The sequence below is a fragment of the Dysidea avara genome, chromosome 5 (genome assembly GCF_963678975.1).
Source record: "Dysidea avara chromosome 5, odDysAvar1.4, whole genome shotgun sequence".
NCBI lineage: Eukaryota > Metazoa > Porifera > Demospongiae > Dictyoceratida > Dysideidae > Dysidea > Dysidea avara.
This window is the reverse complement of record NC_089276.1, coordinates 21,410,150-21,422,730: the sequence shown is the minus strand read 5'-3', so window position 1 is coordinate 21,422,730 and position 12,581 is coordinate 21,410,150. Positions and strand designations below refer to the sequence as shown.

General features: G+C 38.7%; 1 protein-coding gene across 1 annotated transcript in view; it reads left to right on the top strand.

Moving 5' to 3' along the window:
* LOC136256188 (von Willebrand factor-like) overlaps window positions 1-12,581 on the top strand; it is a 105,370-nt gene that overhangs the window by 37,759 nt on the left and 55,030 nt on the right. Inside the window, exons 9-10 of the mRNA XM_066049134.1 lie at window positions 3,720-3,908; window positions 10,094-10,282. Coding sequence (XP_065905206.1) covers window positions 3,720-3,908; window positions 10,094-10,282 — 378 coding nt within the window. The remainder of the gene's footprint in view (window positions 1-3,719; window positions 3,909-10,093; window positions 10,283-12,581) is intronic.

Genomic DNA, 12,581 nt, shown 5'->3' with positions numbered 1-12,581 from the left:
ATTTGGACAGTGATGAGTAACAACATAGGTTAATGCATGAACAAAATTTCAGGTTAGTATCTTCTTTGAGCACAAAGGTATGGTCATTCAAGTTCATAGAATTGGATGTGTGTGGAAGACCCTTTTTCGTAACTCCGGTCACATATAATACATATGTGACCGGATTTGCGAAAAGGGGCCTTCCACACATCCAATTTGCCAACTTTGACAATTGATAACTTCAGATTGGAAAGAGCTATTGCCTTGAAATTTGGGCAGTGGTGATTTCTTTGCAGCTGAACTCTCTACATGATGGTTTCTTTGTAGCTGAACTCTCTACAAGGTAATTTCTTCTAGCTGATCTCTCTACAGGGTGATTTGTTTGTATAGCTGAACTATCTACAAGGTAACTTCTTCTAGCTGATCTCTCTACAGGGTGATTTGTTTGTATAGCTGAACTATCTACAAGGTAACTTCTTCTAGCTGATCTCTCTACAGGGTGATTTGTTTGTAGCTGAATTCTGTACAGGTGATTTGTTTGCAGCTGTGCTCTTTACGGTTTCTTTGTAGCTGAACTCTCTACAAAGTAACTTCTTCTAACTGATCTTTCTACAGGGTGATTTGTTTGTAGCTGAACTATCTACAAGGTAATTTCTTCTAGCTGAACTCTCTACAGGTGATTTGTTTGTAGCTGAATTCTGTACAGGTGATTTGTTTGCAGCTGAGCTCTTTACAGAATGGTTTCTTTGTAGCTGAACTCTCTACAAGGTAACTTTTCTAGCTGATGTCTCTACAAGGTGACTAGTTTGTAGCTGAACTCTCTACATGGTGGTTTCTTTTTGTAACTGAACTTTCTACAAGGTGACTTCTTCTAGCTGATCTTTCAATAGGGTGATTTGTTGTAGCTTCACTCTCTACAAGGTAACTTCTTCTAGCTGATCTCTCTACAGGGAGATTTGTTTGTAGCTGAACTCTCTACAGTTGATTTGTTTGTAGCTGAATTCTGTACAGGTGATTTGTTTGCAGCTGAGCTCTTTACAGAATGGTTTCTTTGTAGCTGAACTCTCTAAAAGGTAACTTCTTCTAACTGATCTTTCTACAGGGTGATTTGTTTGTAGCTGAACTCTCTACATGATGGTTTCTTTGTAGCTGAACTCTCTGCAACGTAACTTCTTCTATTGATCTCTCCACAGGACGATTTGTTTGTAGCTGAACTCTCTACATGATGGTTTCTTTGTAGCTGAACTCTCTACAAGGTAACTTCTTCTAGCTAATATCTCTACAGGGAGATTTGTTTGTAGCTGAACTCTCTACATGATGGTTTCTTTGTAGCTGAACTCTCTGCAACGTAACTTCTTCTATTGATCTCTCCACAGGACGATTTGTTTGTAGCTGAACTCTCTACTTGGTGGTTTCTTTATAGCTGAACTCTATACAAGGTGATTTTTTCTAGCTGAACTATCCATTTCCATAGTTGCATGAACTCCCTACAAGGTAACTTCTTCTAGCTGATCTCTCTACAGGGTGACTTGTGTGTAGCTGATTTCTATACAGGTTTCTTGTTTCTAGCTGATCTCTTGAATTCTCTTCAGGGTGACTGCTCTATTAGGATGACTGCTCTATTAGAGTATCTCGATCTCGCACTTGCTGCACCAAGTTGGATTTCGTGTTATAACTCCGTGGCTTTAAGTCTGATTCTTCTACACCATTGATGAGCCTTTCTAAGATGATTACTCCATCTGTACAACGATTTTCAAAGCATTACCCGAATCGGTTTATCTGGTAGGCGTGGCAAGCAGTCGTTATTTTTATTAGCTAATCTCGATTGCGTAATTGTTACACACTGTTGGTTTTTTTGTTGTATCTTCCTGGTTTTTAGCTCGATTTCTTTCAAACCACAAAAGGTTTGAGGTTCAATAGTTAACCTATTCACCTACCGATTTTCAACTTCTTCCCATACGCGGTTTACCCTGTAGGTGTGACAACATATTGGTGTTAATTTTCGTGAATAATCGCTCATAACTCTTTGCCTGTTTATCGTATTCCAGCCAAAGTTGGTACCGAGATGCGCCTTTATATCCCCCTTCTGTGTGCCAAATTTCAAGGCAATCGGATTTGGCGTTCGAGTTTTATAGCAATTTTTGTAAGTGTGCGACAAGAAAAAGAAAAATAAGAAGAAAAAAAACGAAGAAACTGAGCCAATTTTTGAAGTCGCATATCTCGGGAACGCGCGAAGCGATTTCGCTGAAATTTGGAATGTGGAGTGCTGCAGTTGGAGGGAATGTCCACAGCAAAAATCGTCTTGTTTCATCAAGGAAGCACAGAGCTACGGAGGTGCGAAAATTGCGTTTTCTTTCTTCCTGTCAATATACTCACGGGTGTTACGCGCCGGCTTCTTGGGCCGCACGACACACTACCGTGTGTCTTGATTCTATAATGGAGTAAGTTATAAACGTAGCTGAATGTTCTATTAGGGTGACTGTTCTATTAGAGTATCTCGATCTCGCATTTGCTACATGTAGTTGCCTTTCGAATCATAACTCAGTGGTTTGCAATCCGATTTATCTGTACTACTGCAAGGACTTTCTATGATAATTATTCCAGCTACACACCGATTTTCAGCTCACTGCTCTAAGCAGTTTACCTGGTAGACGTGAAAACTAATAGTTTGAAAACTAATAGTTGTTTTATTCATAAAAATCGATTGCGTAATTGTGACACAGGTTGGGTTTTGCGTCATATCTCCATGGTCTTTATCTCAATTCCTTTCAAACCACAAAAAGGCACTCCTATGATGGTTACTCCTACGGTGGTTACTCCATCTACATTGCAATTTTCAACTCATTCCTCCAAGGGGTTTACCCTGTAGGCGTGACAGACCTTCGACCTTATTTTACGCACATAATCGGTCATAACTCCGTGAATGTTCATCAGATTCCTACCACAGTTGGTACTGAGATCTGCCTTAGTGAGCCCCTCAAGTGTGTCAAATTGTAGCCCGATTGGAGTACACATTTGTGTTTTATGGTGGATTTTGCGAAGTGTGCGAAATGAAGAAGAAAAAACAAAGAAATTAAAACAAAATTTTGTTCGCTCGTATCTCAGAAATGGCTGGACCAATTTTCTTTAAATTTGGTATGCAGACTCCCATAACTGGCCGGCACTTCTCTAGCAAATTTAGTTCCAATCGGATTAGGGATCACAGAGCTACATAGGTGTGCAAATTGTGTTTTCTTTCTTCCTGTTAATATACTCATGGTGTGGCGCGCCGGCTTCTTTAGCCGCACGACACACTATCGTGTGTCTTGATACTGGCTATTCCTTTTGATCTGTGGTATGAAAGAGGTATATATATTTCATGGACTATTACAGAAGACAACAGTTCATGTCACATCCCATAATTATAGTATGACCACCACTAACTGTGTGTAGATATTAATTGTTCACTGGGAGATAATAAACAACCTAACCTAACCCTTTATGACTGCATAAATGTTCTATTAAGGGTTTCTAACTGCTTTATGATTAATTATGTCAACTTTAATATCTTGATTTCAAGTGCTGACATAAATGCTTATCCCTAACAATTTCAATGATGAATCCTTCATTATGATTTTAACCATATCAACTTTTGTATGTATGTATTTCTACTTATAATTGTTAAATTTAATATTGAACTGCAAAAATATTCATATAGTTTGAAATAATGGTAAAAGGTAATGTATTGTATACACCTATAGTTATAACATGTCCACCACTTGCTGCCCCTGATCATGGGAGTAATGATTGTTTATTGGAAGGAGAAGGGTACCTTCCTGGGGAACTTTGTCTCTTCAAATGTGATGATGGTTATAAACTAGGAGGTAGTACTAGTAGAATATGTCAAGATAATGGGACCTGGAGTGGTACTACAACTACTTGTACAAGAGGTATGATGATTACTATATACTACACTGCGTGGGAAGATCAAATATGTTGTGGTGTGCTACATACCGCTCTTGTGGCTACATGTATGCTATAACTCCACACATATTCCACAGAATCCTCACTTAAAACCCACCCACCGCCATATGGCAGAATTGATTATAAATGCCTGTAGCATCACTTTCTATAAACACTCTGTAACTTTTGCAAGGGGTATTCAGTTCTATACTGTGTCTGTTGAAACACTTCCGACCAGGATCAAGATTCAATAAAATGATCAAGGGGGTACAGTGAATAAAGCAATCAAGACATCCCTAAAAGTAGCGATCAGGCACCTTTGAAGCCAATTTTTAGTGACACAATAATTTATTACAGTTTTACGGTATGATCAAACATCAAGGAGATGTCGATTCGTGGTAGTGTGCGATGCTTCCCTTTACATTTGTAAATGGAAATCATATGTGATTTTTATAGTGACTGGATTGATTGTAGAGGTGTTTCTCATAATATCCTTCATTTGTATAATGGGCTGAAAATAGCTGAAAATTTAATCTAATCAAAAACAGCCAAGCTGTAAAAAAAAGTGCGGCTTGGTCTTGGCACAAAATCCACCTGAATTGTCGTTATTAAATTTTTTACCATTAACCTATCATCACAGCCATTTCTTGGCCGCCACCTTGGATTTCACATCTTTTTTCACCATAGCCTTTTTGGGGGCTGCACTTTTTTTTACAGCTTGGCTGTTTTTGATTAGATTTCACTTCTTTTTGTATTTGTATACTCCAAAGCCGGCCTATGGCCGGCTTTGGGGATTTTTTAACCTATCTTTTTTTTCTTTACCACAGGAAGAAGAAAAGATGAAGCAGATGTTAAATATTTTAAATATTTCTGATTTTATCAGTAAATGTACAAATTATATATATATAATACATATTTATTACAGAACACTCTACACGGTGGTTTCTTTATAACTGAACACTCTACAAGGTGACTTCTTCTAGCTGATCTCTCTACAGGGTGAATTGTTTGCAGCTGAACTATCTACAAGGTAATCTCTTCTAGCTGATCTCTCTACAGGGTGATTTGTTTGTAGCTGAACTATCTACAAGGTAACTTCTTTTAGCTGATCTTTCTACAGGGCAATTTGTTTGTAGCTGAATTTTCTACAGGGTGATTTGTTTGCAGCTGAACTCTCTACATGGTGGTTTCTTTGTAGCTGAACTCTCTACAAGGTAACTTCTTCTAGCTGATGTCTCTACAGGGTCACTAGTTTGTAGCCGAACTCTCTACATGGTGGTTTCTTTGGAACTGAACTCTCTACAAGGTGACTTCTTCTAGCTGATATTTCTACAGGGTGATTTGTTTGTAGCTGAACTCTCAACATGATGATTTCTTCGCAGCTGAACTCTCTACAAGGTAACTTCTTCTAGCTGATGTCTCTACAGGGTCACTTGTTTGTAGTTGAACTCTCTACATGATGGTTTCTTTGTAGCTGAACTCTCTACAAAGTAACGTCTTCTAGTTGATGTCTCTACAGGGTCACTATTTTGTAGCTGAACTCTCTACATGGTGGTTTCTTTGTAACTGAACCCTCTACAAGGTGGCTTCTTCTAGCTGATATTTCTACAGGATTTATTTGTACTGTAGCTGATCTCTCTACAAGATGGTTTCTTTGTAGCTGAACTCTCTACAAGGTAACTTCTTCTAGCTGATGTCTCTACAGGGTCACTAGTTTGTAGCCGAACTCTCTACATGGTGGTTTCTTTGGAACTGAACTCTCTACAAGGTGACTTCTTCTAGCTGATATTTCTACAGGGTGATTTGTTTGTAGCTGAACTCTCAACATGATGGTTTCTTCGCAGCTGAACTCTCTACAAGGTAACTTCTTCTAGCTGATGTCTCTACAGGGTCACTTGTTTGTAGTTGAACTCTCTACATGATGGTTTCTTTGTAGCTGAACTCTCTACAAAGTAACGTCTTCTAGTTGATGTCTCTACAGGGTCACTATTTTGTAGCTGAACTCTCTATATGGTGGTTTCTTTGTAACTGAACCCTCTACAAGGTGGCTTCTTCTAGCTGATATTTCTACAGGATTTGTTTGTACTGTAGCTGATCTCTCTACAAGATGGTTTCTTTGTAGCTGAACTCTCTACAAGGTAACTTCTTCTAGCTGATGTCTCTACAGGGTCACTAGTTTGTAGTTGAACTCTCTACATGATGGTTTCTTTGTAGCTGAACTCTCTACAAAGTAACTTCTTCTAGCTGATGTCTCTACAGGGTCACTAGTTTGTAGCTGAACTCTCTACATGGTGGTTTCCTTGTAACTGAACTCTCTACAAGGTGACTTCTTCTAGGTGATCTTTATAGCTGAACTCTCTACATGATGGTTTCTTTGCAGCTAAACTCTCTACAAGGTGACTTCTTCCAGCTGATCTCTCTAGAGGGTCATCTGTTTGTAGTTGAACTATCCACAAGGTAATTTCTTCTAGCTGATCTCTGTACAGGGTGAATTGTTTGAGCTGAACTATCTACAAGGTGACTTCTTCTAGCTAATCTCTCTACAGGGTGATTTGTTTGTACTCTACAGGTGATTTGTTTGTAATTGAACTCTCTACATGATGGTTTCTTTGTAGCTGAACTCTATACAAGGTAACTTCTTCTAGCTGATGTCTCTACAGGGTCACTTATTTGTAGCTGAACTCTCTACATGATGGTTTCTTTGTAGCTGAACACTCTACAAGGTGACTTCTTCTAGTGGATCTCTCTAGAGGTTCAATTGTTGTGGGTGAACTAACCACAAGGTAATTTCTTCTAGCTGATCTCTGTACAGGGTGAATTGTTTGTAGCTGAACTCTCTACAAGGTAACTTCTTCTAGCTGATCTCTCTACAGGGTGATTTGTTTGTAGCTGCTGAACTCTCTACAGGTAATTTGTTTGTAGTTGAAATCTCTACATGATGGTTTCCTTGTAGCTGAACTCTCTACAAGGTAACTTCTTCTAGCTGACCTCTCTAGAGGGTCATTTATTTATTTATTTATTAATGCTTTACAGCACAAGTGCTGAAGGTCTGTAGGACACCTGGTCCTACAGCCTGCTCAAAGACTTTAGCTACTTAAGGAGTGTTTGAAAAGTTGGAGAAAGGAGAAAAAGTCCATGACTGGACCTAGGTAGCCTCGAACCTGCAGCCATCCGATTTACGCTCAAACGCTTACAGGAGTCTACCAGGTGGTCAGGATGTTTTCTCCTTGTTATTTTCATGTAACTATATCCATAGGAATTCTAGAGAGTAACTCATTATCTCAAAGTATTTGTTTGTAGGTGAACTGTTCACAAGGTAATTTCTTCTAGCTGATCTCTGTACAGGGTGAATTGTTTGTAGCTGAACTCTCTACAAAGTGACTTCTTCTAGCTGATCTCTCTACAGGGTGATTTGTTTGTAGCTGAACTCTCTACAGGTGATTTGTTTGTAGTTGAACTGTCTACATGATGGTTTCTTTATAGCTGAACTCTCTACAGGTGATTTGTTTGTAGTTGAACTCTCTACATGATGGTTTCTTTGTAGCTGAACTCTCTACAAGGTGACTTCTTCTAGCTGATCTCTCTAGAGGGTCATTTGTTTGTAGGTGAACTATCCACAAGGTAATTTCTTCTAGCTGATCTCTGTACAGGGTGAATTGTTTGTAGCTGAACTCTCTACAAGGTGACTTCTTCTAGCTGATCTCTCTACAGGGTGATTTGTTTGTAGTTGAACTCTCTACAGGTGATTTGTTTGTAGTTGAACTGTCTACACGATGGTTTCTTTATAGCTGAACCCTCTACAGGTGATTTGTTTGTAGTTGAACTCTCTACATGATGGTTTCTTTGTAGCTGAACTCTCTACAAGGTGACTTCTTCTAGCTGATCTCTCTAGAGGGTCATTTGTTTGTAGGTGAACTATCCACAAGGTAATTTCTTCTAGCTGATCTCTATACAGAGTGAATTGTTTGTAGCTGAACTCTCTACAAGGTGACTTTGTCTAGTTGATCTCTCTACAGGGTGATTTGTTTGCAGCTGAACTCTCTACATGATGGTTTCTTTGTAGCTGAACTCTCCACAAGGTAATTTCTTCTAGCTGATCTCTGTACAGGGTGAAATGTTTGCAGCTGAACTCTCTACAAGGTGACTTCTTCTAGCTGATCTCTCTACAGGGTTATTTGTTTGTAGCTGAACTCTATACAGGTGATTTGTTTGTAGCTGAACTCTCTACAAGGTAACTTCTTCTAGCTGATCTCTCTACAGAGCAATTTGTTTGTAGCTGATTTCTCTACAGGATGATTTGCTTGCAGCTGAACTCTCTACATGGTGGTTTCTTTGTAGCTGAACTCTCTACATGGTGACTTCTTCTAGCTGAACTCTCTACAGGGTTATCTTTTTGTAGATGATCTCTCTACTGAGTGATTTGTTTGCAGCTGAACTCTCTACATAATGGTTTCTTTGTAACTGAACTCTCTACAAGGTAACTTCTTCTAGCTGATCTTTCTACAGGGCGGTTTATTTGTAGCTGAATTCTCTACAGGGTGATTTATTTGCAGCTGAACTCTCTATAGGGTGAATTCTTCTAGCTGATCTCTTTACAAGGCCATTTTGTTTGCAGCTGAACTCTCTACATGGTGCATAGTTTCTTTGTAACTGAACTCTCTACAAGGTGACTTCTTCTAGTTGATCTCTCTTGTTTGCAGCTGAGCTTTCTACATGGTGGTTTCTTTGTAACTGAACTCTCTACAAGGTGACTTCTTCTAGCTGATCTCTCTACAGGGTGATTTGTTTCTAGGTGAACTCTCTACAGGGTGACTTGCCTGTAGCTGAATCGTCTATCAGATTATCTTGTTGTAGCTGAATTCCCTTCAGAATAACTTGCAATGTAATATAATTCTATAATGGAGTAAGTTATAAACGTAGCTGAATGTTCTATTAGGGTGACTGTTCTATTAGAGTATCTCGATCTCGCATTTGCTACATGTAGTTGCCTTTCGAATCATAACTCAGTGGTTTGTAATCCGATTTATCTGTACTACTGCAAGGACTTTCTATGATGATTATTCCAGCTACATACTGATTTTCAGCTCATTGCTCTAAGCGGTTTACCTGGTAGGCGTGAAAACTAATAGTTTTTTATTCATAAAAATCGATCGCGTAATTGTGACACAGGTTGGGTTTTGTGTCATATCTCCATGGTCTTTATCTCGATTCCTTTCAAACCACAAAAAGGCACTCCTACGATGGGTACTCCATCTACATAGTAATTTTCAACTCATTCCTCCAAGGGGTTTACCCTGTGGGTGTGACAGACCTTCGACCTTATTTTACGCAAATAATCGGTCATAACTCCGTGAATGTTCATCGGATTCCTACCAAAGTTGGTACTGCGATCCGCCTTAATGAGCCCTTCAAGTGTGCCAAATTTCATCCCGATTGGAGCACGGATTCGTGTTTTATGGTGGATTTTGCATAGTGTGCGAAATGGAGAAGAAAAAAATGAAGAAATTAAAACAAAATTTTGTTCGCTCGTATCTCGAAAATGGTTGGAGCGATTTTCTTCAAATTTGGTATGTAGACACCCCTAACTGGCCGGCACTTCTCTAGCAAATTTGGTTTCAATCGGATTAGGGATCACAGAGCTACATAGGTGTGCAAATTGTGTTTTCTTTCTTCCTGTTAATATACCCATGGTGTGGCGCGCCGGCTTCTTTAGCCGCACGACACACTATCGTGTGTCTTGATACTGGCTATTCCTTTTGATCTGTGGTATGAAAGAGGTACATAGATTTCATGGACTATTACAGAAGACAACATTTCATGTCACATCCCATAATTATAGTATGACCACCACTAACTGTGTGTAGATATTAATTGTTCACTGGGAGATAATAAACAACCTAACCTAACCCTTTATGACTGCATAAATGTTCTATTAAGAGTTTCTAACTGCTTTATGATTAATTATGTCAACTTTAATATCTTGATTTCAAGTGCTGACATAAATGCTTATCCCTAACAATTTCAATGATGAATCCTTCATTACGATTTTAACCATATCAACTTTTGTATGTATGTATTTCTACTTATAATTGTTAAATTTAATATTGAACTGCAAAAATATTCATATAGTTTGAAATAATGGTAAAAGGTAATGTATTGTATACACCTATAGTTATAACATGTCCACCACTTGCTGCCCCTGATCATGGGAGTAATGATTGTTTATTGGAAGGAGAAGGGTACCTTCCTGGGGAACTTTGTCTCTTCAAATGTGATGATGGTTATAAACTAGGAGGTAGTACTAGTAGAATATGTCAAGATAATGGGACCTGGAGTGGTACTACAACTACTTGTACAAGAGGTATGATGATTACTATATACTACACTGCGTGGGAAGATCAAATATGTTGTGGTGTGCTACATACCGCTCTTGTGGCTACATGTATGCTATAACTCCACACATATTCCACAGAATCCTCACTTAAAACCCACCCACCGCCATATGGCAGAATTGATTATAAATGCCTGTAGCATCACTTTCTATAAACACTCTGTAACTTTTGCAAGGGGTATTCAGTTCTATACTGTGTCTGTTGAAACACTTCCGACCAGGATCAAGATTCAATAAAATGATCAAGGGGGTACAGTGAATAAAGCAATCAAGACATCCCTAAAAGTAGCGATCAGGCACCTTTGAAGCCAATTTTTAGTGACACAATAATTTATTACAGTTTTACGGTATGATCAAACATCAAGGAGATGTCGATTCGTGGTAGTGTGCGATGCTTCCCTTTACATTTGTAAATGGAAATCATATGTGATTTTTATAGTGACTGGATTGATTGTAGAGGTGTTTCTCATATTGTGCTTCATTTGTAATGTTGTATAATGGGCTGAAAATAGCTGAAAATGTAATGTAATAGCCACTTCACTTTTTCATACGTAATTGATTGTTAGGGCAAGAGTTAAGGTGTAAACATTAAGTCTGGCACCAATCTTCCTTTGGTGTGGTATGCACTGGTTCACCAGTCATAATTTTGTTACAAAAAAGTAAACAAAAAAATACATGAAAATTTAGGAATTTTAAGTTGATTAGGGATCGTAGGCATAAAAAGTAGTGAAACAAGGAAGGTTGCCTACACCTGCAGATATACTAGTGGACATTTAGTTCACTCACAGGTATGAACTGAAGTAAGGATTAAATGTCCACTAGATATGCAGGTGTAGGCAACCTTTCTTATTTCACTACTTTTATGCTCATGATCCCTAATTGAACTTAAAGTTCCTTTTTCCTGGGAATTGTTGCTTAAGATTGTGTGTTTGATGCAAAATGACTATTCACAGGTACAGGTATCTAGGTGACATTGACTGGTCGACCCTATCTGGTTAAACCAGTGGTGCAAAGACATGTATCACTTATCAACAGTTGCTGAAAGTCAGCATTATTCAGCTTCTCTTCACGATTTTCTGTCTAAATGGAACTACTATTTTTGCACCATTCCTAACCTACTTTCTCAACTTAAGCCTATCATCCGCCATCAGTTTTTTTAACCAAGTCATTCCCCAATCTTCCCAATGATCTAGAAGGTGAGCTGTTTGCACTTCCAGTGCGTCTTGGAGTTTGTCATCCAACTCAAATGCCTGTTGGTAAGTATAATTTCTCAAAAGAACTTTTGCACACTATGGTTGCCCTTATCTTAGACCAGCAATTCCTCTTGCCCATTGAGGTAATCCATCGTCAAAATGAACTGTTAAGCATATTACCTCTGCTGACAATCAGTTTTTTCTACAGATCTGTTGTGTCTTTTTTTTCCTTCTTACTTGTGTTGGGAGTGCTGCCAGGAAAAAAGGGCCTCTTACTGGCTCTTACCCCTTCCTTTGGAGCAGTATGGCTTTTTGCTTCACAAGGATGAGTTTTTATGTCCTGTGTCTTCATTACAACTTTGTCCCACCTTATCTTCCTTTTCACTGTGTATGTGTTAAAGATTATTTTGGGTCTTATGCCTTTAGCTGCACAGATAGTGCTTTCCCCATCTTGCACCATAATTATGATATAAGGAAACGACTGCCAAGTTGTTATCTGAGGTGTGTCATGATGTGCAGGTTGAACCTCACCTACAATCCCTTTCAGAGGAGGTCTTGCTTTATGATAGACTCATAACTGAAGGCATAGCATGATAACCACACCCTTCAAACTAAGATATTGTACTCCAAATCAAGTGAAATATTTGTACACGAGCTGTAACTCTTGGTATAGCCTTGATCTTTATCATTGTACTAGAGTTCGACCTTCCTCTGTTAGCAAACCTTCACCTAAAACATTGGTACATAGTTTGGTTGTGCATGGGGATTGTGTTGATATCTCTCCCAATGAGGGCAAGCTTATGTCTTAATCTGGTGAGCCTTTTATCTGCTCAGTGTGTTTCAACTCACCACTCTTACACCCATGCTCATAATCAAAACTATTTTTGTGGGGTTCATCACTGAAGGGAAATGAATTTTGTGCTTGTGTAACATCTGTATGTGACAAAATTGTTCATTGGAGACAGAACTTGTTTATGGTACTATTTGGCAGAGCAGCGAAGGAGTTTGTATTGCACTGTCATGGTTTTTAAAATAAATATGGTTCAGTCTATGCCATGGAATGTATCACATTGAAG